Consider the following 27842-nt stretch of genomic DNA (forward strand, 5'->3'; position numbering starts at 1 on the left):
AAATGATGATGAAGAGCAGGGACTCACCGAGAACTGGACCCTCTCTCCTTTCCTAGTCATTCCAGCCACAGCCCCAGCTCTGAGCTCCCACTTCTCGACCCCCTAAACAAGACACTAGTTGGGTATTCAGACCCCTCAGCTTCACGGGAAGTAATGCACACAACACAAGCCTGTCAGGATTCACCTATCAATCTCTCCTGGGTGCTGGCTCTGTCCACATGAATGTCTCCACCAGGCAGAGACTCAGGGCTCTCAGGCCAAGCTTGGGCCTGGTTAGAGGTAAACATATGAGAGCCAGCCAAGATCTGGCCAGAGGGGCTCATGCCAGCCCAGCCCCAACGGGGTATATGTGCCAGCCTGGGGGAATCCCACAGGACAAGCTGTTCTTTCCTAGAGCTCGGATGAGGATGTGAGCCTGACCCCAGGGGTCACCCAAGCCCATCTTCCATGGCTCCCAGGGCCTAACACATTGTCTGTATGACAGTCCACAGCACATTGATTTTGCCAATAGGCTGTGACTCCGGATTAGGTTCCAGAGTGAACTGCTGGCCTGGAGACCCAAGTCAGCTCTTTTTCACCAGCTAGGCCACTCAGCCTTCTGGAAAAGAGCACTGTGGTCTTGGAGAAAAGGCATGGAGGTCTGGGCCCTGGCTGAGAACCTACAAGCTAAATCCCAAAGAGTCAGCAAGGCCCAGACCCATTATCAGTCAGGATACCTCACTTGGAGACCCGCCTCTCACTCAGATGCCCCAGCCCTAAGCAAAATCTGCATGAGGACCAACCCTCTTAGACTAGGGGACCTTGCACATAAGAGTTGAGGCTTATCCTGTCCTGGAGCTGCCCCTCCCATCACCTGGCTTCTCTCCCAATCTTCCACAGAGCCTCTCACTATTCCTGCCCTAAATGAAGTGGCCAGAGAGGCAAAAGGCCCATTTATCTTTTTAATTAACCACCAGATACCGACGTTCTCTGGAGAGCCCTCCCACACCACATCTAGATTGCCTGTGGGAGAAGATGTTCTGGAAAGACCATCAGGAAGGAGGCACAAGAAGACAGAAAACAGAGAAGGAGACAGAAGAGCCTGGATTTCCCAAGCTAGAATCCCAGAAGAAACACAAAAACCAAGTCTGTGACCGTCAGGTAAACGACAGCGCTTTATTATTCTGGGAAGATAGTGGTGTCAGGAGGGAAGTGGGGAGGACTTACAACAGTAGATATTCTAAGTGACAGCTCCTCCTGGGAGGCCTGCTAGCTCTCCCAAGCCTCACCATGCCTGCAGGGCCTGACCAGCAGAGGAGCCTCACAAAGGGGTCCTCTAGAACATCAAGAGAAAATTGGCCATGGCTCCAGAACCTGGCCCAGCCCATTTTCCAGCCTTCACGTGCCCTCCTGAGCTTTTCTTAAGGCTAATGGGTTCGGATACTGCTTCAGGACAGACCAGCACCAGCTTTAGACCTTTAGAAGGATAGGCTAGAGGTACAAGCCAAGGGTACCCTTCCTGATCATCCTCCATCTGGCTGCGCGTCCCCAGCTAGGTAACCAGCAGTGGTGACCTCCCTAGCCCTCCTTCTCTAATCTTGCACTTCTGTCTGGCTGTAGCTGTGCATCTCTTGCTGGCAGCTGGCTCTTCCCCACTTCTCTGCCTCCCTTTCTCCAGGACCCTTCACACTCTGAAGCCTGTGAACCAGAAAATCTGAGACAGGTCTCAGTTAATTTAGAAAGTTTATTTTGCCGAGGTTGGGGACGCGCCTGTGACACAGCCTCAGAAGTCCTGACAACATGTGCCCAATTGCTCAGGGCACAGCTGGGTTTTATACATTTTAGGGAGACAGGAGACATCAATCAACATATGCAAGAAATACATTGGTTTGGTCTGGAAAGGCGGGACAACTTGAAGCAAAGGTAGGAAGACTCTTCCAGGTCACAGGTGATACACAAATGGTTACATTCTTTTGAGTTTCTGATTAGCCTTTCCAAAGTAGGCAAATCAGATATGCATCTATCTCAGTGAGCAGAGGAGTGACTCTGAACAGAATGGGAGGCAGGTTTGCCCTAAGCAATTTCCAGCTTGAGTTTTCCTCAGTGATTTTGGGGGCCCAAGATATTTTCCTTTCACAAGCCCGCAGGGAATGAGCTGTTCTGAGTTGAACAGAACGGGAAACTGCACTTTTGACTCTGAATGTATTTCAATGGAGCAGCCTCTGCTGAAAGCCGGGTTCAGACACTGAACAGCCGCTTCAGGGAGATGTGATGGTTGCAACTTGTGAACCGTGCTTTCCTTTCCATTCCCTTTTCTCTACATTTGTCTGATTCACCAGCAGCTCAACACGTCGCCTCCAGCCCATCAAGGCCCTTCAGCCTCCTTTCTCTTGGGCATAAATTGCGCAAGCAACAACAGGAGAGGAGGGTACTCCGGAGGAACTCCCAGAAACCACCTCACCACCAAGGACTGCAGGTGAGCCCGGCAGAGTGAAGTTCAAGGACATTGTCCATAGGCATGGAGTCACACACACACACACAAACACTGGGGCTAGTTTGGGGACGCTGAGCAACACCTGTAGAACACAGGTGAAGTCCATGGGTAGCTGTCAGAATCCTGTTCTCAGCCGGGCATGGTGGCTCACGCCTGTAATCCCAGCACTTTGGGAAGCCAAGGCAGGCAGATCACCTGAGGTCAGGAGTTCAAGACCAGCCTGGCCAACATGGTGAAACCCCATCTCTACTAAAAATACAAAAATTAGTCTGGCGTCGTGGCAGGCGCCTGTAATCCCAGCTACTCAGGAGGCTGAGGCAGGAGAATCGCTTAGAACTCGGGAGGCAGAGGTTGCAGTGAGCCAAGATCACAACACTGTACTCCAGCCTGGGTGACAAAGCGAGACTGTCTCAAAAAAAAAAAAAAAAAAAAATCCTGTTAGAATCCTGTTCCCTGTTCTACCTGGGAACAGGATTCCAACAATCACCCACAGACTTCACCCCAAGACGGCAAGAGCCAGCTCAAGGCCTAGAGAAAACGCCACTCACAGGGCAGATTTTCTGAGAATTTAGGGTTGTGTATGGAAGAGGGTTGTCAGATAAAATACAGGATACCAGGATAAAACTGAATTTCAGATAAACAACAAATTTTCTAGAATAAGTACGTCTCAAATATTGCATGTGTCATACTTATGCTAAAAACATTGTTTATCTGAAATTTGAATGTAACTGGGTGCCATGGGTTTTTATTTGCTAAATCCAGCAATTCTACAACTACCCGACTCCACAGTCATGTTAGAAATGATGACAGTATCACAGAGTAAAAAGAACAAGAAAATTGCAATCAGCTCACCTTTTGCTTATCCCTCAGGGTCTTCCTCTTGGTCCTGGCGCTCCCAAGTTCTGCACCAGAACCTCTCTTGCCTCCATCCCACCTGACCCCTTAGCTGCTCTGAGCTCCTGTGGCCCAGGTGTAGGCCAGTGCTTTTGTCTCTTAACTCAGCTGCATTGAGGTTGAATTTTTCAAAAGGAACTTCATTAGAAAACTAGAGGAGCATATAAATATCTGAATTCATAAAAAAAAAAAATCGTAGTTATCACACATAAGGAGATTAAATATCAAAGCCCTGGGAGCTAAGTTCAGCCATGGTGTACTCGTTTTTTTTCTCCGAATGTTACTGGATCCACTGACTTGCAGTGAGGGTTTTTAAGCTGGCTGTACCTTCAGTGAAGCCAAACCAACATTCCGGAAGAGAGGCTCCACTGGCTGCATATTAGAATCACCTAGGAATCTTTTTGCCGCCTATCCTAGACCAATTAGATCAGAATTTCTAAGAGTAGGTTTGGGCATCGGGATATTTAAAAGCTCCCCAGGTGATTCTAATATGTATCCAGGGCTGAGAACTCATGCACATTGGAATCACCCGAAAACCTATTAAAAAAATTGCTTGCCTCCCACCCTCAGAAATTCTGATTTAATTGATATGAGGTGTGGCCTGGGTATTGGGATTTTTAAAAGCTCTCCAGATGATTTTAATGTGCAGTCAAGTTTGAAAACCCCAGCTCCTCACACTTTAACAGAGTCCAAATCTCCAGGGGATTTTACTAAACTGGAGATGCTGGGGTGGGGCCTGAGATTCTACATGTCTAACAAGTCCCAGGTGATACGATGCTGCCGGTCTTCATACCACACTTTGATTAGTAAGGTCCTAGATCAATGGGTCTCACGACTGGATATACAGTGAAATTACCTAGGGAGCCTTAACAACTACCTCAGCCTGGGCCCCACCCCAGAGATTCTGATGTAATCTGGATGAGGTGGGGTCTGGACATCAGGATTGTAAAAGCTCCCCAGGTGATTCTCATATGCAGCCAAGGTTGAGAACCTTGGCTGTAGACCAACATCTAGGCGTCATTTTACAAGTGGCCCTGTGACCCCCAGTGGGGAATACCGCTCTCCACAAGCCTTTCTGACTCACCTCCGTTCCCTGCCCCAGCTGGCAGAAGATACTTTCTTCTCCTGCCTCAGAAGGCCATGCCCTCTAGTAAAAATTCCCTTTCTCCCACTCCAGGCTGAAGAAAGCCTCTAATTCCCAGCTCGGTTGCAGAAGAGAGATGATTGCCACAATACCCTGAAAGCACTTCTGGTCAGGCCTGCCCATTTGGCCTTCCTCAACTTTACCTCTGATTATCAACCGTTCCCCCTGCTCAAGCGGTCTTCTCTAAGGCCGCCTCTGCCAGAGCAGCCACGGGCCACAGAGAAGTACGCTTCACCTGCCAGTCACAAGCAAAGAAGAGAAGTTCCGTGCTTTGACAGAACACTATCAATCACAGGTGCTGAGCCAGTTTCATTACTTAGCTGTTCCCAGGCCAGTTAACATACAACCTCTCCCCTCTCCTACCTCATCCTTTTGAAATGGAGTTGTGGTGACGCATGAAACAAGATGTGGCCTGCGGAGAACCAAAGGGAAAATGTGAAATTAATGAAATTATGACTCTATTTTGGGGTAATTTCCATGAAATTATTTATGAATCTTTTCTTTCCCTAAGGGGTGGCCATAAATCTCATCTTTAATGCATCTTCATTCGTAGCTTTCATCTTCTGATGGGCCTGCATCTTTTGTTGGAAGTTGGATGTTGCTGGTAGAAATGTTAAGTCCACGTCTTAGGTGTACGGAGTTTGTATAAAATATGAACTCTAATGTGTAGAATTTGCAGGTCGCTGAAGTGTCACAGTCTACTGAAATGGGTCTGGAATCAATAAGGTACACATCAAACTCAATTGTATTTAATTTTCACTGCTACCTAGAGGAAAGCCTTGCATGGCCCTACTCGCATGAAATTAAACATGAAAGCCCATCTGAAGTGTAGAAGCAATACTTAAAATGACCTGTAAATAGAGCAAAACATGGCAGCCCAGCCCATCGCAATATTATCGTTCATTTCTCTTTCCATAGTGGAGGTGACAGCCCCCATAAGAAAATCGGAAGAGACACAAGCACATTGCAGATCTAAAGGAGAGCTAAGTGTTTTCAGTTACACACCAGCAGGGCTTCCCTCTCTGCACAGCCCTGGAGTCTCTTCCAAGTGGAAAATCACACTCTGTCCTTCAGCCTGAGAGTGAAGAGAGAAGGCAAGTAAAACAAGGACCTCCTGAACTTGGCCAGCACTCCACCCCTGCTGCCCCCCACCCCACCCAGCTCAGTTCCTTGGCCAGTGAGATAATGGAAGGTTCAGCCCTTGCAGCTGACGTGGGGTGGGGAGCAGACGCCCACTCTGGGCACTTCCAGCTGACACTGACCTTTCAGTCATGGAAACATTCCCCAGACCGACACTAATCGGGGGCACATCTGGCGTTTGGACTGCATCCAGATGGGGGTTTGTGTTAGTCGAGTCAGCATGATAACCCGCTGGGGAGGGCGGGAGGGGAGAGGACACAGCAGCTGAGAGCAATCCCCATCCTCGGCTGTGTGAGGGAGAGGTGGTCATGCTGTGGCCAGTGAGTCATAGACTAGAGACCACCTAATCCCTGTCCACCCCTGCTCTCCCTGCTCCCTCCAAAGGAGGACAAAACTGGATCCACCCAGAAAGGCAACTCGCCAGAGTTGCACAACTGGTCAGCAGCAGACTGCGATCTCAGTGTCCCGGGAAACGATCTCAGTGTCTCATCCACTCTATTGCACTGCCCACTTTCTACACTCTCTCAAAGTGTAGCGTGTTATTTCAGGATAAAATACATGCTAAGGTGATGAAAAGAGTCCAGCTGTTTCTTCTCTTTCACTTCCTCTGATTTGTAAAAGTATAGGATGATTTTCCAAGACAGTGACAAACCACCGTCGCTGCCACCCATTCCACCCACCCCAATTCTTTCATCATAGCTTCTTTTCTGGATTTGGAAGAAGAGGCTGCCCTTTCTGACTGTTTCATGGACTTTGTCAGAAATCAACACAATGTCTTATCTCCCATCCCTAGAACGAGCAACTGCAATTGGGAATAAGACTTCATAGGATCGAAGGTCCAGCTACACAGGTCAGGAATGACAAATGGTCTTGGCCAGCTCTCAGCCTCTGCCTTTACAAAGTCTGACACCTGTTGCAGTCACGAATTGCACTGCTAAAGAGGTAATCAAGCAAACCAAAGCTAGGATAAAAGGGATTATGTCTCCACTCACCCACACAGAAAGAAGGCTGTCTCCAACTGCAGAAGGAAGTTCTTTCCATGGGCCCTGGAGCACCCTCCCCACTTGTGGGCACCATGGTTCAAGTCTGCCCCAGTGATCCTCTCCTGTATAAACCTCCAGGTCTAGATTATGGAAACCAGGAATCTCATCTAGCTGCTCAAATAACAAAGAAGTTAGCAGGATCTTCTGGTATGAATAATTGTAACTGCAGAGATCTATTCAGCCTTAACCCTTTGCTATAAACCTACAGAGAAACAAGGAAGCAACCCAGGTAAAAGCAAGACAATGGTCAGTGGTCAACTTCCCAAGGTAGGTTTCAGCTTCCACATTAACTAATCAGCTTGCAGAGCTTGCAGCACCTTCTACATCCAGCCTCTAGACAAAGGGCAACTATCATCCACCAACCGATTTTGTCCTCTTCTGGAAGAATCAGAAAGGAAAAATGTCTTCACTTCATTTCTCCTACTGTCCTCAAGATCACCTCCCTCCCCAAACCCCTCACTTCTGTTGTCCTCTCTAAGAAATATGCTTTATCCACTCCAATGGGCAGGACAGTAGTAACTGAGACAGGAGAATGACCCTCCTCCTTGCTTTAGGGAAGTTATCAGTTCCACCCTCCTCGGGAAGCTCTGTAGTCTCTGAGAAGAGGCTCACAGACACCATCACTCTACCTAAGCCAGTTAGGTCCTCTGCTGGTGCCAGCCTCTTTTTTCCCCACCAATGAGTTGGTACAAAGCCATCCCGTGTTCCATGCCAAACCAGTTATTCGCAACACTCATCAAAATCCGCCTCCGTCCACTAACTCAGCACTCCTGCTTTCCTAGCATAGCCAACCTCCCTAACACCCTGACATCCTGGCCTTCAGCTTCACTATTTACATCACATGAGAGATTTGGGTTTTGAAAGCCCAATTCCCTCTGAAGAAAGTATGCAGATGATTCATCTTCTCTGAAAAAACTACCCATCCCAGGCCTTGATATCCACGCCAAAAAGTTCCTGAGGTGGGGCTCGGAGAGGACAGAGTGGGGGAGTTCTGTTACATGGGAGAGCACTGTCTCAGTTTCCAAATGAAAAAGATGACACTGTTCTTGGGGCACTGCTTTGCCAGGGTGTCCTGCAGAAACCAAGGAAGCTTCCGTCCTGGAGTCACTGTGGACACAGCCTTGGATCACCGTGGAGCCTCAGACCACACTGACTCCTCCCTGTCTCCGTGTCTAACCCCCTCTCACATAGAGAGATCTGACCGACCACAGACATCCCCTCTGGCCTCCCGAGTGGTTTCTTCAGCACAGCTTCCAGAGCCAAATTAAACGTTCACTCTATGTCTATAGACAAAAAGGGTTTTGACTAAACTCTGTGTTTTAGAGAGGGAGTTAAATGCCGTTAACTTTTTAGGGGTGGGTGAGAGGGATGACAAATAACAACTTGTCTGAATGTTTTACATTTCTCCCCACTGCCTCAGGAAGGTTCACAACGAGGTCATCCGTGATAAGGAGTAGACCTCCCAGCCGGACTGTCCCTCAGCCCCCAGAGGACACTCCACAGAGATATGCTAACTGGACTTGGAGACTGACTCACACTCCAGAGAAAAGCGTAGAGCAGGGGTGCAGGGAGTGGGGCCAAGGTCCCAGGGACAGGATGTCTAGGAGAGAGATTGGGGTGAGGGTAATCCAATGCAATTACTGTGGCAGCTCAACATTCAAGGGAGGGGGAAGAAAGATGTGCAGCAGAGATGGTAAGCTCCAAAATTTGAGGCTTCAGCTGCTGGAAAGTCTTAGGGGCAGAGATAATAAGACATAGCAGACTTTGAGGGTTTACTACACACTAGACGCTCTATGCATTTACTTACTTATTATCTCTTATTTATTACTTTGTGTAACTCTTGTCATAATCTTATGAAAACAGAAACCCTCACATAGCCATTTTACAGATGAGAAAAGTGACATTTTTGAGAGGATAGCTAAGGATAGCTAGTAAGTAAAGGAGCCGGGACCTAAATCAAAGCCTTTCTAACCAGAGTACACACTCTTTTCTTTTTCCAGGGTAATTTTTTTTAATTTTTATTTTAAGTTCTGGGATACATGTGCAGAAGGTACAGTTTTGTTACATAGGTATATGTGTGCCATAGTGGTTTGCTGCACCTATCAACCTGTCATCTAGGTTTTAAGCCCTGCATTCATTAGCTATTTGTCCTGATGCTCTCCCTCCCCTCCCCACACCAGACAGGCCTTGGTGTGTGATGTTCCCATCCCTGTGTCCATGTGTTCTCATTGTTCAGCTCCCACTTATGTGTGAGAACATGTGGTGTTTGGTTTTCTATTCCTGTGTTAGTTTGCTGAGGATGATGGTTTCCAGCTTCATCCATATCCCTGCAAAGAACATGATCTCATTCCTTCTTATGGCTGCATAGTATTCCATGGTATATATACCATATTTTCTTTATCCAGTCTATCATTGATGGGCATTTGGGTTGGTTCTATGTCTTTGCTATTGTAAATAGGAGTGCACACTCTTGACCACTACACTGGAGCACCAGGCCCTAGAAATAGTGACTATATTCATTAACCAATTAGAAACTAGTATGTGGAGGGTATTGGGAGCAGGTTTAAGACTCTGAAAGATAGTCTGGCTTCATTTTAACCAGGGAATTAATCATCCATTCCATGCAGCACCATTTTCAGAAAAGGCATTCCCTGGCGCTCACCCTAAGTGTTTGTATTCTATGGCTAGATAGGCCAGTGTATAACTACTCCTTTTTTCAACACTTCTTCCAGCAAAAACACAAAAGAGCATGGTGAGCTGAGCTTATACTCTGTACCAGAGGCCTCTGATGTCCCATCTGTTAGTAGGATACCAATCCATGGCTCCTCACTTTCTAGGAGTCTCGGAGGAGACAGTGGACCCTGGAGACACCCAGGACACAAAACCAGAGCAAGATGAAGAAGCTCCACTCACCTCTCCCCTCATTCTTGTCCAGAAATTTGCTCTATCTTCCCCATTTTTTGCCCTGTCCAAATTACCCACCACAATTAGACAAAAGGCCTCAAGAGGTCTGCAGAGGGGCAGGATGAGGGCAGGGGTCAGCTTTTCTCCTTCAGTTGATTGTTTTGTGATTACTTTAGACTTGGTCTAGTCAGGAAGAATCCGTCACTCTCAGCAGGCAGTGGGTGGGGAGAGGTACCAGCAGACTTAGAAGTAGATATGGAATGTATTAAACCGTGGTGCAAAAAGAAAGGCCTGAGAGGTTAAACCAAAGAGGGAGATGCAGTTGCACAAAGTTAGGGGATTGAAAGAGTCCCCAAGGTACCAGAAGGTCCAACATAGTAAGAATTTTAAGAGGTGATAAAGGTAACTTGCTGTCAGAAGAGGCAGATATTACTAAAGAAACAAGTGAAATTGATTCCTTTCTCACGCCACCATAAAGGTGAATGGCTACCAGATGGTCAGACAGAAATACCTGTCCACAGGCTGCGGGAGAGAAAAAATAAATGCAAGAAGAAATCAGATCCTCCTCTGAGCAGGTGAGCAGGAAATTAAAATATCTGTACACTGACCACAAAGCAAGACCACACATGGTCGTCAAGAGGCTGTTCAGAAGACAGCAGGAGTGGAAGTTAGCGTCTATCCTGTCTGCCACCCCACACGCAGAAAGCCTAGTCACAAACCTCCCAGTATCAGAGGGAAAAGCCTTTGGAGAAAACCCAGCAGAACCAACAGGAATAAAGATGGGACAGCAGAGACCCAGGCCACTGTGGGAAAACCAAGCTCACATCCTAGAAGAGTCATTGGTCCAAGTAACAATTCCTTGAGCACGTGCTATGTGCCAGGCCCTCAGCCGGGAGCTTTTTCAGTGTTTTTCTAAATGTAGGCAGTTTCTGAAATGGCTCTCAGTGATTCTTGCCTCCCATGTAATCCCTTCCTCTAAGTGTGGGCTGGACTTAGGGACTTGGTTCTAATGAATAGAATATGGTAAGAGTGATGGGGCGTCACTTACTCCCACCAAAAAATCTCCCTGGATTTGTGCTTCATAGACTCCCATCTCTCCTCTCCAGCATGTCTTTCAGATTCTGGGCATCGGTGAGTAAATCTTCTTCCTCTCTGAATAATCATCTTTTCTGTGGGCTTGTTGCTACATTTCTCCCAGAAGACACCCACATACACACACACACAGCATGCACGCACACCATTACACTAGGAGGAGGAGGGAACTCAGCCTCCTCTTGCCATTGTCCTGCTCCTTCCCAATCAATCTGCCAACCACAAATTAGCATTACACAGGCATTTACAGTGTAGCCTCCAGGGATAGATAGAAGCTGCTAATCCTTAAGAAGGAGCGCTGGTACAATAGCAAGTGGCCTGCAGCCTCATCTCCGCTCACGGGGGTGTTCCTGTGCAGCAGCATCTTGCTCCTTTGTGAGCTGGCCAAGTCAACCACAGATGGTGGAGTCACTGGGCCTTGGGCAAAGAGGAGACACTGGAAATCTAAGGAGCACCAAGCTTTGCAAATGCCTGCATGACACGCTGTTCGCTGTTCGATGACTCTATTTATCCTCAGCAGATGATCCTCTTGGAACGGATTCCTTCTCAGAGCTTCCAGCCTGGTCTTTTGTCAGTATACCCTTCCATTTTCCATTTCTACTGGTTAACATTAATGAATGGCTCCAACTGGGACCAATCCAGAGCATGAAATCCCCTGGGGGGTCAAGTCTGTAGTTCCCACCTGCTCCACCCTCTCAGCAACTTGGATTAACAAAGCTGGGGTTTGTTTTGTTTTACTTTTCTTAAGGGATTGATTTGGCCCTCTGAAGTATGATTGAAATTCCTGATCCCAAAGGAAGGCAGCCCTGGCTGGGTTCCCAGGGTCGTTTCTATCCCCAGGCACGGTCTTCAGAGCCCCCAGGGGCCTCTGATTGCAACTTTGCCTGCTGAAATCCCAAGGGCTGGCTCCTGCAGCAGCCTCCTCTGAGGCTTCCTGCTCAGCTCCTGGGCCCTTATCCTGCAGCTGGGTCTGGAAACCAGAGGAGCTTGCAAGAGGCAAAGCCTCTTATCACAAACATTTCCTGCCTATTCCCGCCTGACCCCGCATACCATAGCCTTTCCCTGGCTAGTTGGGCCACCAACGCAGCCCTCACACAAAAGACTTGAAAGGCAGGGTCCCCAGACTTGTCTCTACTCCAGATTCTTCTCCATCCACACTGTCTCCTTTCTCTAGGGAGCTCACAGGCTCTTCCAGGCCACCCAAACGGTTCAGTCGCTGAAAAGCATGGAAGGAATTCAGGTGGAACCTGCAAGAAAGAAGACAAAAGGCAGGTAGGATTTCTAGTTCAAATAGAAGATGTGAGTCACAGCTGGAGTTGGGCCCACCTCCCCGAGGACCCCACTGTGCTATCTCTGACAAAGAGATGGAGACAGAGTTGAGAGAAAGGCCTGCACACCTGTGTGTGTGTGTGCATTTCCCTGGCATCCCCACGTTGTGGCCTCCCCATGTTGTGCTGCAAGTGTGGCTGAAGCCGTATGGACTGTTGATGGTATGTGCTGAAGGTCTAGGAGACAGGGCCAGAGGGTCTAGCCAGCCCAACCCAGCTGTGCTCAGCAGGTCACTAAATTCCACAGCCCCTCTCCCCTCCCCACACCTGGGGCACCCTAGTCACACCCCTTCCCCCGGCCTACACTGGCCTTCTCTGCCTCCTGCCCCCAGCTCACTGTGTGGTCCAAGCCCTCTGCCACAAGAAGAGCCAGGGAGGGAGGGATGGGCCTGCGTGTTTACAGTCAAGCATAACTGAGCCTTTATTTTAAATAAATAAAACTTTTAGCTAGTTTTTATTTTCCCTTTCTTTCCAAAAGCAGTTTTGTCCCTCCTCCTCCTCCTCCTCCTCATCATGGCTGAGCCTTTATCTGTGGGGCCACCCAGGGAGGGGCTGTGGGAGGACGGAGGAACAGAGGCCAGACTGACCCTGATGCTTCACGTCTTCTCAGGCCGTGTGAAGTTCTCTCTCTCTGTCTCTCTCTCTCATCCTCACAGAGCCTCAAGGTTATTAAGAATTCAGGGATGTCCAGGCCTGAGGAATAGAGACTAAACAGGAAGCCCGGGCTTCATCGTCAGCATATTGTCCATCTGTTCCCCCCAATCACAGGGTTGCCCACCCCCCATATGAAATTGCCATCCATCTGTCTTCCTCTTTGGTCTGTCATCTCTCTGTCTCCCCTGTTGGACCCTCATCCATCTGCCCCTGCCATGGGACACCGTCTCTCAAGGTCTCTTTTGGGTTGTCATAAATCCACCTTCCCCATGGGATGTTCCATCCACCTGTTACCCCATCGACCTATCAGTCCATCCGATCCCCTTGATCACCCTTTTTTGTCCATCTGTCTCCTCCCATAGGACTTACTTTTGCCCATCTGTCTCCCCGAATGGGGCCAGCAATAGTGAGTCTCTGAGGCATGGAAACAGTTGGGATTCTCTTCTGGTTTTGATCCCAGCAATCACAATAGTAGCTACCATCAATCAAGTGTCTATGTGCCATACACTCTACATACATTATTCCCTTTTGCCCTCCAACAGCCCCGTATGTGCTTATTTCCCTGTTTTACCAGAAGGAAACAGAGGCTCAGAAGGGTTAAGTGTCTTGCCCAAGGTCACACAGCTCCTAATGGGAGACACAGGGTAAAAACCGGCTCTGCCAGTATGGAGTAGGGGTGAGGACACAGTCTTCTTACTCCACCCCCAGAATGTAAGACTCCCCTTCCCCTGGCCTCCCTGCACATTTAATTTACACTTTGCTGCTGGATGTTTTCAGACTGATGAAGTTTCCTCCCTGCCCTGGCTCTGCACAAAAAAAGTGAGGGAAGAAAAGCAGCCAGATGTGAGAGCATTTTGAAGGTCTTTTTGGGGGGATGGAGAGTGATGTTAAATAAACATCCAATGGTATTCTTTCTGCAAAACGATCCATTTTCATGGCACCCAGGAGTTCGTCCAAGGGTCTCTGGGTCACTGGGGAAAAGTATTCCGTGTGTTTTGGCTCCATATTCTTCCATTGGCCACAAAGAGCTAATTCTTCCAATTAATGAAATCAGCACCACTGATGGAGATGTACTGACAAATTATTTTCAAGATGAATATATTCACACCCATGGTGGGACTGATTGGCCTGAAGGATTTGGAGGTTACAGAATGAAGGTCCCCCTGCCCACCGAAGACACTGAGGTCATTCATGGTGGCCGGGATGTTGGCCACCATCTCAAGGGACGCCTCTCTCCGCTGGAGCCATGGAGACTGGACTGGGTTGTCTGTGTGGAAGGGCTGCCTATCAATGGGCTTCTGTATGGCCTCAGCAGGTCCCCAGCACCCCCCACCCCCTACTGCCCCAGCCAAGTCCCCTTCAGGGCCTGGTCTGAAGGGCCTATTCAGCATTTAGGACTCCCTGATGGGAAGTGAAAGAGAGACAGACAGATGCTTCCGTGGAGCTGGGGAATAGCTAGAAGCCTGGAGACAGGAAGGGAAGCTTGAAGCCACCAGGGAGGAGCCCAGAGAGAAGAAAAAAGGCGGGCCGGAGGTCCTATAGGGTAAGAAAGAGAAGAGGGGAGGAGGGGAGGCTGTGAGGGGGAAGAGAGAGGGTGGGAGAACCAGAGGAGGGGGAGGAGGCCGGAAGGAGGCCTCCATGCCGAGGGAGAGATCCCAGTTGGGAGACAGACCAGAGCCAGAAAGCAGTGTGGGATTTTTTTAAGCCACATATTTAATTTCCTGATGATATTTTTTTTCAGGCTGATATTCACAGCATTTTTCATTCCCCAAGCAGCTCTACCAGTCATGAAAAAGTGATCCAGAGTGAGCTGAGTGATGGGCCCAGTTTGAACCTGAACAGACCCATCAGGATAGCCCAAAGTCAAGGCAACATGTCCTCTCTTTTTCTAACCACTAGAGACTAAGGACAAATTTTGCTTCTGGCTGGTCTTGGAGGAGGGGAAAACAGTTTCTAGGCAGCGCTGGTGAATAAGTGACAATGCAACTTCAAGGGCTAAAAGATCTCTGTTAATCATCTCTTTGGTTTCTGTTTTCCTATGTGGGCCCTGACTGAACCAGTATTCTGAGCTTTGAGAGTTATAAGTTAGGAGCTAAAGAAACCAAAGCCCAACTTTCTCCAGGGCATCTTATACCACTACCACCAAGCCATTTTTCTAAAGCCTTATTTTCCTGCTTAAAAATCCATCTGTGCAGCCCTATGCTTACCAAATAAAGTCTACACCCTTCAGCCAGAAAAGCAAGGCCCTCTAGAACCCAGCTGCTCCAAGTGTGGTCCAAGACCAGCTGCCTTGGCATCACCAGGGGCCACGCCATGGACCTGCTGAATCACCAGGCAACGCTTGTGCGGTGACAGCACGAGAAGCCCTGCTCCTTACCGCTTCTGACCCACTCCAGATAATCTCCTGCTGTTGCCATGGAGGAGGGCTACTTCCGCAGCAAACTGGAAGTGTAAAAGTCTTCAAATACACCTTTCGCTTATCCAGTTCTGAGTGCTGGTTCCTGACTTTCCTTTATCTTAAAGATGCTTCCCCTTGTACCCCCTTGAGGAAATCTCACCCACATTTAAGACCCAACTCAAATGCCATCTCTTCCAAGGATCCTTCCCTTCTTACTGTCCCCTTTCCTTGCCAGAGGTTAGAACTTCCAAGGCAGTTTGTTTGAATCTCCCTTGGAGTGCTTTCTACCTTCTGTCTTGCATTTTGATTACTCATGTACTTATCAAGGGGCAGCATTGTGTAGTGTTTTGCAGGGTTTCCTGGGTTCAAATCCTTGTCCCATGGCTTCCTAACAATAGCACCAAACAAGTGCTTAATCTCTTTGGACCTCAGTCTTCTCATCTGTAAAATGGGAGTAATAATGATACCTCCTCAGAGAGTTGTTGCAAGGATTTTTAAAATATATTTATTGAATACCTATGTGCCAGGCAATGGAGATACAAATGTGACCAAAACCATATAGTTCTATTCTCATAGTGGATTACAGTGCTTGTACAGTGTTTAAAACACAGCGAGTGCTCAATACATTTTAGCTATTATTATGCCTTATCACATTCACCATACCCTGGGCATTTGTGTAAGGCAGGGAGCATATCTACAAAGATACATAGGTGTTATAGCCCCAACATCTAACACAGGGCTTGGCATATAGTGTGCACTCAAAAAGTGACTGTCAACTGACTGAGATGACCCAAAGAACAATGTTCTTAATTGCACAGGAAATGAGAGCTGTCATCCCTAAAGCTCTGTGCTTACCCAACATGGCAGTCTTCCCAAGGCTGACTGTTTTGTGCCCCTTTTCCTAGAACCATAATTTGTTTAATCAATGATTGCTGTTATTTTTCTAATAATCGTTGGTTAAAAGTTCTGTTTCCTCAGTGTGGTTTCCATGCTGTCCTCTCATTGGTTTCTTTCTGTGTCCCACTCCCTGCTTCCCCTCTGAAAGCTCAATGTTATGTTTTGGGGTGGGTTTTTAGGGGAGCAAGTAAAATATTTCCACTGGACATAGTATTTATTTTATTTTTAACTTCTTTGTATAACTTAATCAATTGTCTCATTAACATTCTTTTGACTCCCCCAAAAAATGGTTTCTTAAAATTCTTATTCTGTGTTTTCATCTCCAGGGGAACACTTGGGCTGGGTTTTCTACCAAGAATGACACAATTCTTTCCATAGCTACATAGAGGTGGAATTTGAAAACCAAGAGAGTTGTATTGGTCCAGCTCTATTGCCTTAGTCCTACGCCCCAAAGAATTCCTCATACACACAAGACCCCAACTCTCCCACTGGCCACGTTTCGCAATGCTGCCTCTATTAAAAATGTTCTCTTCCTGGTTAAATCCTAATGGAAAGTGAAATAAATACCATTTAAAAAGCTCTTTTAAGATGAGGGTTATTCCAGAGTCCAGTTGCCTTGAATTACAATGATCCTTGACCTATCACTACTTCCTTCAGACTCAGTTACTATATTTTTTTTTATTTCAATCAACAAGCATTTTAAATTTCCTTTCGCATTTCCTTGTGGTGACCTGGTTTTGTTTATCTCTCCTTTCATTTTTTCAAGATGGGGTCTCACTCTGTCACCCAGACTGGAGTACAGTGGCACAATCAGAGCTCACTGCAGCCTTGAATCCTGAGGTCAAGCGATCCTCCCACTTCAGCCACTCAAGTAGCTGGGATTGCAGGTGCAGACCACCATGCCTGCTTCTGGTTTGGTTTAGAGGCAATTCAAATATCATATGTCTCCTATAGTTCTGTCCCATCTACAATTTGCATGTCTCAATCTTCTTTTTTGTTATCCACAGGCAAAATGTTATTCAGTGCAAGCTCCTTCCACCCTGATAGGAAAAGATTTTCCCCTGTATTGTCTCAGCTTTAAGAAAGGCAGAAAAAGACAAGTAAAGTCACTTGTTTGGGATTTCAAGGAACAGGGAAAAAATGGAACCTCTGGCAAACGGGAATGTGATCTACATGGGAAAATCTCTGAGAAGACACCTACTCTTCCATTGGTCTTTGTCTCTGAGGCTCCTGGAGCTGCAGCCTCATAGGAATGGCTCCTTGTTGGAAACTGGGGCAAAAAAGTACAGCACTGGTAAGGACAGAGGGCTCTGTCTGTGGAAAAGGGACAATCGGTGAACTTTCGAGCCCAGGGGCAGGGGCAAGGTTTCCAGTGTGAGCTAGACGTCTGGAAACTCAATCTCACCTAGAGTATCAGTTACCTCACAGACTCAAACCCTCTCCTGCATAAAGGGTGGCAGTAGCGGGGCGGGCCTCTGACATGAAACCCTCTGTTCACTTCTTAATTAACTCTAAGAAATGTGCATCAGAATTTCTTAGAAAGGGAAATTGTTCTGCCCGGTAGAAGGACAGAGGTGTCATCAAGATAGGAGTTTGAGTACGACAAAAATATCAAGAGCTTCCCATGTCTGCCTTGGCCCAGAGAATTAGACATTAGTGGGGTCCCTCTTTAGATCATGGGACCATTGCTCCCTGCCAAATTTCTGCTCAGGGCTTGTTTTCCAAAGAGAATCATAAGAGTTACCTTTGCCCTGCCTACTGTTTTGATATCAAATGTCCTTGGTACTCGAGCATGAAAATATGAGGAACTCTCAGATCCTGATTCTATACACTTTGGCAATTCCAGGTAAGCACCTGAATTACAGAATCCTATTTAACATCTGGGTGTGAATTCTCTCCCCATTCACTCTGAGCCTGCCACCAGACTAGCCCTCAATAAGCCTTCATTCACGTATTCTCCATCAGCATTTAGTATAAACCTATCAGTATGCTTGACACTACACTAGGGACTTAAGGTACAAACAGGCCCAAGACGTGATCTGTGCCCTCAAGGGTTTATTTTCTAGCAGGGAATACAAATGTATGGATTAATAATAGCAGCTACTGTTTCTTAAGCCCTTATGAAATGCTTTTTCTTTTAGTGACAACATCTCACTATGATACCCAAGCTGGAGAGCAATGACCATACAAAGGCGTGATCATAGTTCACTATACCCTCAAACTGCTTGGCTCAAGCAAACCTCCTGTGTCAGCCTCTTGAGTAGCTGGGACTACAGGCACACACCACTGCACCCTGCATATGATATGCTTTTGATAAACATTGAGCTAAATAGTTGTAGTAGACAGCCTCTAAAATAGCCCACAATGATCTTCTCCTGAAATTCACATGCTTGTGTAGTGCCCTTCCACACTGACTAGGGCTGGTATAAATAATAGGATCTATGGAAATAATAGTACATGACTTCTGAGACCAGGACATAAATGACAATGCAGCTTCCACCTTGCTCTCTCTTGGATCATTCACTCTAGGGGACTCCAGATGCCATGTGGTGAAGATACTCAGGAAGCTCTATCCTGTGGGAAGGTCCACATGGAGAGGAACTGAGGCTGCCCACCAACAGCCAGGGAGGAATTGGAACCTTCTGCCCATAGCCATGTGACTGAGTCATCTTGGAAACAGTACCTCCAGCCACAGATAAGCCTTCAGATAACTGTAGTCCCATCTAACATCACGAGTGCATCCTCATGAGGCAGAACCACCCAGCTAAGCTGCTCTCAAATTCCTGACCCACAGACAGAAAACAGTGTTTATTATTGGTTTAAGCCACTAGATTTTAGGGTAATTTGCCATGCAGCAATAAGTAACTAATACAGAGCTTTGTGTTCATTTTCTGTTGATTCTTCAGGCCAGTCTTAGTGGGTATTTATTATTATCCCAACTTTACAAATGAGGACACTGAGATTTAGAAAGGTTATAGCAAGAGGCAAAGTCACAGCTAAATAGCGAAGTCTTCTGAACTTCAAACTCTGTGTCTTTAGCCTCTATGTAATAAAATGATTTTGGCGCAAACGCAGAAGTCTATACAGGGAACAAAAGGTCACAGTGGGAGTAGTGAACTCTACCTGGGAAGTCTGGAACTGGAGGGGAGGAGGAGGCAGGGAAGACTTGTTAGAGGATATCAGACTTGCAATGAAAAGGAAGGATGAGCAGATGTTCACCAGGTGGGCAGCAAGGAAAGGGATTCCAGATGAAGCAGCATGAGCAGGGGCATGGAGGCACCAAACAGCCTGTGTTCAGAACCTCTGAAGTTTCCAGACCTGGAAGAACGGAGGCCTTGTGGCTTGTACATAAGGGGATACTCTTGGTTCTTGCCCAAGGTCTATTCTTGCAGTCACAGGACAGAACCCTGTGCCCCCCAAATAATTAGCACATTTCCTACAAACTACTGTCCCAATCTCTTCTCTTGATTAACTTAAATCCTCACCCCCCCCATTTCTTTCCTAGGTCAGTTCTTTTTTTTTTTTTTTTTTTTGAGATGGAGTCTCACTCTGTTGCCAGGCTAGAGTACAATGGCGTGATTCAGCTCACTGCAACCTCCGCCTCCTGGGTTCAAGCGATTCTTCTGCCTTAGTCTCCCAAATAACTGGGACTACAGGCACGTGCCACCACACCCAGCTAATTTTTGTATTTTTAGTACAGACAGGGTTTCACCATGTTGGCCAGGTTGGTCTCGATCTCTTGACCTTGTGATCCACCCACCTTGGCCTCCCAAAGTGCTGGAATTACAGGGATGAGCCACCGTGCCTGGCCAGTCAGTCTCTTTTAAAGACCCAGCTCCCTGGCATCCCCATCATGCATACCACTGTTCTTCTTGGCAGGCAACTCTTGCTCCTTACAAAAATGTGGTTATGATGCTTATATTTGAATTCATAACATCTCTTTTCTACTGCAAAATATCATGTAAACTTTACTTTCTTCTTTAGCAGGATCGCAAGAATGGCAAATTAGGGAGATTCATGGGACCAAGTGTATTGGATTATAGAAAGGTGCTTTTAACTTTTATTAGGTTGGTGTAAAAGTAATTGCGGTTTTTGTCATTACTTTCTTCGAAAATAAACAATTACTTTTGCACCAACCTAATACCTTTTCTCATAGCAGCCTTCTGGATCCTTGGTGGATTATAAATTAGAGACGCACAGTACAAGGAATTAGTAGCTGGTTTAATAACAGTATCCACACCCCAAAAATATTGACGATGGGTTTATGTCAAGGTCTAGAGGACAATCTATATTGGCATGACCAACGGTTCTGCCCTCAGCCCTCTCCCAGGCAACATCTTTTAAACCAATAACTTGAATGGAGATATAGAAAGTAGGTTTATCAAATTACCTAATGGTTAAAACAGGTAGGTAGCAACCCCATGAGATGGCAGAACTAAAACTGTCTCCCAAAAGGCTAACATGAGTCAAGTCTTACCAAGACATCTTTGCCTGACATGTAAAGTCCTTCACTTGAGTTCCAAAAGTAACTGCACAGATACACAATGAAGATTTCTGACTCGGGGTAACTGTAAAAGGGAAGAACATTAAAGAGTTTTAGCTCTAGTTGAATGGAAGCGAAGACACAGCCTGCGCTAGGGGAGAGGAGGAGGGACAGTTGGATTCTGAAGGTTTACTGCTGAGATTCGACAGCCTCACCACCAACCCCGGGCTGTATTTAGTAACTCGCACTCTACTCCATTAAATGTGTTTGGGTTTCCAGCCCCCTCCCCGTGGCCCTCACCCCAGACTGAGCCAGGAGCCCTTAGAAGGTAATGAGAACACTGAGAGCTTGGAGTCTGGGAAGAGCTTGGAAACGAGAGCGCTCAGAGCCTCTCCCTGCGCGGCCCTATCCCTGCTGATAAGGCTGCGAGCAAAGCTGGCTGACAAGTGATTGGAAACAGGAGTTCCCAAACCCTTTAACGCTTTCCTACCCTGCTCGTGTGCTGGAGTCTCCATCTCCCTTGGCTTCCCCCTCTCTGTATCAGGGCTCTCTTCTCCCTCTACCAGGCTTTCCATCTACTCCGCCTTTTGTCCTGATGAGTACCGAATGCTGTCCTTCTGCCTGAAAAGCAGTCACTTTCACCACCAAAGATGCAGGCTGCCCAGACAAGTCAACCAGGGAGTCTCCCTCTGGTCCAGACCCTACCAAGCTCACTTAAACAACCACACCTGTGCTTGTCCAGCGCTGCTGTTCAGCAAGCAGCAGGAACCTACCAGGGGAATGTTGGTCCTGTTTGGTGTTTGGGGTTTCTGGGAGCGGAGACCCCAAGGCAAGTCACAGAAACCTAAGCCCAGAGCCATTCTCAGCTGCCCCTGCTGGCTGGGGAACCCTATCAAACGACTTCAGGGGTCACCCTCTTAAGCCAGACCTGACTTTGCTAGGGGATCCTAAAGGCCTTCCATTCACTTAGCTATTGCCTGCTTCGTGGACAGACCTCTTACAGGCATGGATGACGAGGGGTCTGTCTGTGACAGTGGCCAGCATGACTGAAGCTAAGAGGTAAGCTTCCCTCCTTACCCTGGGGATAGGCATTAAGGAAAAGCCAGGCTTAAGAGCCACAGTAATTAAGTGTAAAAGAAGCTTCCTTCAGTGGAATGGAATTCAGATAAACTGCCATTATCATGCAAAGCAGCTTTGCACCTAAAAGCCCTTACTCAAACAGGCAGTTTAATTAAATCCCTAATCTCCTCTGGCCTATTTGACCCCTTCTCTCCTCCTCTTATCCCCTTACCACCCCCACCCCCTGCCTCAACCACACCCTTACCTTCAAGATTCCATTTAAAATACCCCACCTGTAAGTGTGCAAAATCTACCCAAAAAAGGTAGGTCTGGGGTCCTCTTTAGAGTTTGGTTGCTGTGTCTTAGGGGTTAGCTCCCTGAGGCTCAGACAGCTCTGACTTGGGTGCTGGATGCTGGCAGCAAGAGTGAGCATGATGGTGGTGATTCCCACAATGGCCATGGTCAAATGAAGTGAGGGGAGTCAGCATCACACACCCACCCACTGATTCCAGCTCAGCCCCAGGAGGCTGATGCCCATTTATAACCCACCCCGTGCCATGAAAAGTCTGCAGTCTCCCTCTCCACAGTAAGTGTGAGGCAGCCCTAACAGGCTTGGATGTTAGGACCCTGCTGTTAAACCAGAAGCAACAGGGATGGAGAAATTGACCTGTCTGTGGGCATCTCCATTTCTGAGGCTGCACTGGTGGCTGCTCTGAAGCCTAGGAGGGATGCTAAACCTGGTAGTGAGATTTGCAGGGAAAAGCCTGCAGCTATGATCTGGAGTAGACTACCTGCTGTCGGTAGTGGGAGAGGTTAAGAGAAGGAAGACTGGAATGGGGTGGGAGGTTGACGAGGCTGAAGTGCACTGATAAAGAAAAACCTAATAGTACCTTCTGACATCTGCAAAGTGCTTTATAAGTTTGTGCCTTCATTCAGGAAAAGAAAGAAAGAAAATCATATGTAGAATATGCCAGGCACCATGGCCTGCTTCTCTCAATTTGAACCTTGTAAAGTAAATCTCCCTCCCTCCCTACTCCACACTCAGGAGAAAAAAACTGTGATGCAAGGAGGTGAAGTGACTTTCCCAGTGGCACACAGCTCATGACTGGCAGAGCGAGGATGCAAACACTGGCCTGCCTTCCTGAAAATCGACGCTCTTTCTGCTAAACCACAGATCACCCACAAGGATTACAATGTTGGAGCGGGGATTAACCACCCAAGAATACTCATGGCATCGTGGGCCAAACTCCATCTCTTCTCCCTCATGCAGCAAGAAAGTTTCCATCTCAAAACAAGCCATTTCCTCTGAGCAGCGGTCTCGGCAAGGATGAGAAAATCAGCCCTCAGCCCTGCGGATGCAGGCCAAGGGAGCTGGGCTTGTGGAGGGCTTCTTGGGGTTCAAACCCAGGAGAATAAAGAGTCCCAGAGGAAACTTTTCTTTGCAGGAAAGAAGTGTCCAGGGCCGTGGTGGGGGAGGGGGCATCTGTAAGTCATATAACAAACACCAGACCTCTCCATTTTATACCTCATTCCTTTGGTGGGGGCAAGCAGTAGAGCCATCTCTATTTGGGAAACAGTGAAACTCAAATCACCGTGAACCCTGCACTTTCTCTGTTACTTGTGTGAACTTCACTGTGCCTGGAGAATGCATGGACCTGCATTAGATGAAGTTATATTTCTGGAATATTACATATATATATCTGTGCAATATATCAATTATATGGAATAGATACAGAATATATTACATATAATAATATATACGAATAACATATATTCCTATATATTATTATATATAATATAATCCAAATATATATGATAATGTGTATTATCTTCTATTTCCTTGTCTTGTGAGTTTTCTTTGCAAAGAGTAGATACCCTTTCGGGAGATTCCAATAAATCTTATGAATAAATGACTGAAGCTGGCAGTGTTTGAGGCGGCACAATACCCAGCCCCTGAGGGAGCTCCTAAGACTTTTGATTCTCCGGCCCTGAGCTGGTTCTCCCCAACCGGCCCTGTCCATTTGTGGCCACCTCGCTCCAAGCCAGGTATTTCCAAAGGTCATCGACTTGGAATAACAGGTGCTACTGTTTTGACTTCAGCAAGACAGCCTGGGACCAAAGAATCCTCCATAGCTTCAGGGCTGATGTGGGTGGGTTAAGAAAGTTGGATTTTGGATGAGATCTGTTACAGGGTCCTTTGTCCCTCTTACAGCAAAGAAAACTGAGAAGAATTTTAAAAGGCTGCCTTGGTCTCCAGAATCCCTCTGGAAGCAGATGGCATGTCAACAGGTTCCAGGGCAGGCTCCAGAGGCCCCAGACTTGGGATCCTTATTGGAATGTAATTAACCTAAGTGCTGGCTGTTAGGATGAAAAGGCAGGAATGCAATTATGGAAGGAGCATGAGGTGAGCTTTCATTGATTAACCTGTCCTGTCTGATTCCATTCCCTACTGAGGTGATTTTGGGGCCCCTCTGAGGGTTGCCCTGTGCCCTCGGGGTTATGAGAAAGGAAAACAATCACTGCAGAAAGTGAATACCTAAAACAGAGTTCAGGAGGCCTGTGTGGACCCCCAAAATTGCCTGGAAAATGCACTTGTGCAAAATGCAAAGTGTACACTTTCGAGGAAGAGGCTGGACACTCTTATCACTTGCCTGAAGGGGTCTGCAGCCCCCAAAGGGTTAAGAGTGTCTGTTCTAGAGGAGCGAAAGCTCAGCACAGTTGCTAGAGTAGGACCTCAGGAAAAGTTCCTTCAGTTTTCAACTTCAAATGGCCATCATCCATCTGAGTTCAGTTCTGGCTCTACCACTTACCAGCAAGTCACTTAGCCTCTCTGCGCCTCAGTTTCATCTGTAAAATGAGGGACATCCCAGGGTTCATAAGATAATTGAATGATGTGCAAATACAAAACATTTTTATTTTAGACAGAGTCTCGCTCTGTCACCCAGGCTGGACTGCAGTGGCACGATCTCGGCTCACTGCAACCTCTGCCTCCTGGGTTCAAACGATTCTCCTGCTTCAGCTGCCCGAGTAGGTGGGATTATAGGTGCCTGCCACCACACCTGGCTAATTTTTGTATTTTTAGTAGAGACGGGTTTCACTGCATTGGCCAGGCTGGTCTCGAACTTCTGATATCGGGTGATCTGCCCGTCTCGGCCTCCCAAAGCTGGGATTACAGGCGTGAGCTACCACGCTGGTCAGAATGCAAAACTCTTTTTATCCGTCTTGCTCTGTCACCAGGCTGGAGTGCAGTGGCATGATCTTGGCTCGCTGCAACCTCCGCCTCCCAGGTTCAAGTGATTCTCCCACCTCAGCCTCTTGAGTAGCTGGGATTACAGGTGCCCGCCACCAGGTGTGGCTAATTTTGGTATTTTTAATAGAGACGGGGTTTCACCATGTTGGCCAGGCTGGTCGCAAACTCCTGACCTCAGGTGATCTGCCCACCTCAGCCTCCCGAAGTGCTGGGATTACAGGCATGAGCCACCTTGCCTAGCTAAAACTCTTAACCCAACATCAAGCTCTTGGTAAGCACTCAATAAATGGAAGCCATTTTGATTATGATTATCAAAGTCTAGAATATAAAGTGGACTGTGTACATGTACTCTTTAGGAGCAGTCTTTTGGCCCCAAACTAGATTCTATGGGAATCCCCAGGTAAGATGTTCCTCCAAAATGAAGTGGAGCCATGTGACCCGGGGTCTTTAAACATTGCTTTCTCAAACCCTCCCCCAGTAGGGTACTTCTCCCCCAGAGGCACAGGGATCTGGCCACACTGAGAGATAAGCTTCTGGAAGTGGGGGCACATCAAGCATCTGGGTGGTACCAGTGCCTGGGCCTGACCTGGAGTCTTCACCAGCCTGCCCTTTTGGGGAAGCTTCTGACAATTTTGATTACCAAAATCTTCCCGCCTTTTGGGATAATACATTCAAATGCTCCATTGAGACAGACTTCTGTATCTTTACAGGCCCTAGAATGAGACTAACCCAAGGCCCAGCATCTGCAGAATGTCCAAGGTGGAACCAGGAAGGAACAACTAAACCACTCCTTTTCCCCTCTTCCCAACACACCCGTCTCTCCTCCCAGATCCTTGGAGCTCTCCGCCCTCAGAACCTACAAGTTGCCCAGGGGTCTTCCAGACCAGTCCCAATTGCTTCCAGCCTCCTTCCTCCAGCACAACCCTGCAGCCTTGGGCCACTAATCCTATGCTAAAGCCTCCCCCACCTCTGGGCTCAGAAGCAGGTGTAATCCCAACACCAGCAGGGAATCCCAGAGGTGAAGGTCACAGGAGAATCTTTAATCTTCAGTTCCCAGGAGAGAAGACACCCAAAGAGCAGGGAGCAGAAGCCAGCTCCAGGCCATCCATTTGTTTATTCATCAATCATTCATTTATGCATTAATCATTCATTCCCCCCACCCATCAATCACTCATCTGCTTATTTGTTCATTCAGTGTGTTTGTACCTTGTCCTTGCTTTGGTTACTGCAGATGTTGGTCCTCTCCTGCTTTGATCTGTCCCGTTTCTCTGGCAGCTGCACAGCAGAAGCCTTCTCATGTCCCTTGTTGGGTACTTGGCTGAGAGGCTGTCTCTCTCTCAGAGGTGCCTGAGGAAAGCCAAAGGGACAGTGCAGAGCTGTCTGCTGCCTGCAATTTCCCTTCCATTGCAAAATCCAGTCTTCTGGTCCATGGGTCAGTGGGAGAGATTGGGAGGGGCTGCAGAGGGGTCTCCAGGGCCAATCGAGGAATAATGGTCTGGACATCCTCACCGTGTGCGAGCTCTGGCTGTTTAAAAAATAAAAAGAAAAAACAATATGCTGATCCTTCTGGGAGAAAGGTGACTGTAGGAGACTCTAAGCTTCTGTGCCTGGTTCTGAGGCCTGAGCTCCGATCTTTGAGGGGGTTTGGGGAACATGGTATGGGAAAACCTGGGGCTGGAGTTTCAGAGGCCTAAGCTGTGAACCTTCTGACAGGTCTCCCGTCTTCCATCCTTCCATCTACCTGGTCCCCGTAAAGTCTGTTCTCAGCCAGCAGCCAGAGATCCTTTAGTAAAAGACCATGTCCTGCCTCTGCTCAAAACCCTGCCCTGACTTTCAGTTCTCTCAGAGCAAAAGCCAAGGCCCCACTTGATGGGGTCCCCCTCATCTCCCACTCACTCCCTCCATTCAGCGCCCACTGTCCCCATCCTTCCAGAACTCACCAGCCACACTCCTACCTTAGGGCTTTTGCTATCGTTGTTTCTTCTGAAACAGGCTTGACCTGGATGACATGCTTGAAAATGACTCACTTTCTCACTTCCTTCAAGTCTTTGCTCAATTGAAACCTTCCCCATGAGCCTACCATGACCCATCCTATTAAAAATTGCAAAGCACACAGGCGCGCGCACACACACACACACACACACATCCCCCTACTCTCAACCCCCCTGCTCCTTAGCACTCATCATCTTCTAACGTAATACATAATTTACTTATTATTTTTACCGTTTATTATCTGTCTCTGCCTGCTCAAGAATAACTTCCAATAGGGCAGGGGTCTTTGTATGTTTTCTTCACTGATGTGTCCCGAGGGTGGGCCATCCCACGGATGGCTGGTATATAGCAAGAGCTAGTAAAACATTCCTTGGATGAAAGAATGAATGAGTTAATGGGCTGTAGGAAGCTCTGAGGATGCAGCTTGTGAAGCCACGGGCTGTGGAGTTTGGGGCTTCTTGAGGGTAGAATTTAGGAGGCCCACAGTGGCTTCTATCAGCTGTGCTGAGGAGAGATGAGCCAGGCAAATTGCCCGCTCCCAGCCTTCTCGGGGAGGAAAGGTAGGCAGCAGCGTCGGTGGGGATTGCGCTAACTCAAGATGCCAGCTCCGTGCCGCTCTGGGGCTGGCCAGCGCTCTGGAGGTCATTAGCTGATTTGTTCTGCTCTGCAGAATGTACTTTTCATATTTAGGCAGAAAAAACAGCTTTCGATCCTTGTGCCCTTTCTTCTGTGAGCTGTAGCACATGGCCTGCTTATTATGAATTAATCCTCTAAAGAGCATGTTCATTCTTCTAATTTAATTGTGCTTCGTTTCAGAAAATAACTAAACCCAGTGCGGAATAAACTCCAATGCTGATCGGTTTTCAAGACGTTAACCTAAGACAAAACACTGCTAGAGGGCAGCAGCAATTTGGAATCATTAAAGGGAACCCATGTAAATAATAAAAACAAAACTAAAATGCAGAATTAAATTAAGGAATAGGAAATTAAATTTGGGAATCTAATCTAAAATTGAGGCCTTATATGCCCAGGCTTCCCTGGCTTGGCTCTTCACTCAGGAGTGCCCAGGAGAGGAGGTTCTGCAGAGGTTC

At 47.5% G+C, this 27842-nt stretch overlaps 1 protein-coding gene and 1 long non-coding RNA gene across 3 annotated transcripts; both read right to left on the reverse strand.

The window, feature by feature from the left end:
- Positions 1-4952: 4952 nt before the first annotated feature.
- Positions 4953-7095, reverse strand: LOC105538341. 2 transcript variants are annotated; one of them, XR_001005883.1, is made up of 4 exons: positions 6644-7095; positions 5774-5882; positions 5517-5586; positions 4960-5223 (listed from the first exon to the last, which is right to left on the reverse strand). It is a non-coding gene; the product is annotated as an uncharacterized LOC105538341 (long non-coding RNA). The 2 variants fall into 2 exon arrangements; XR_001005882.1 differs by lacking the exon at positions 5774-5882 and having other exon boundaries at positions 4953-5223.
- Positions 7096-11919: 4824 nt separating this feature from the next.
- Positions 11920-26282, reverse strand: LOC105538342 (chromosome unknown open reading frame, human C2orf91). The gene is given in 4 exon segments (XM_011978185.1): positions 11920-11937; positions 20459-20535; positions 25966-26022; positions 26024-26282. Coding segments are annotated over 4 exon segments (384 nt in total). The 5' UTR covers positions 26263-26282; the 3' UTR covers positions 11920-11926.
- Between the last annotated feature and the right edge of the window lie 1560 nt (positions 26283-27842).

The sequence above is a fragment of the Mandrillus leucophaeus genome, unplaced genomic scaffold (genome assembly GCF_000951045.1).
Source record: "Mandrillus leucophaeus isolate KB7577 unplaced genomic scaffold, Mleu.le_1.0 Scaffold190, whole genome shotgun sequence".
NCBI classification, from domain to species: Eukaryota; Metazoa; Chordata; class Mammalia; order Primates; family Cercopithecidae; genus Mandrillus; species Mandrillus leucophaeus.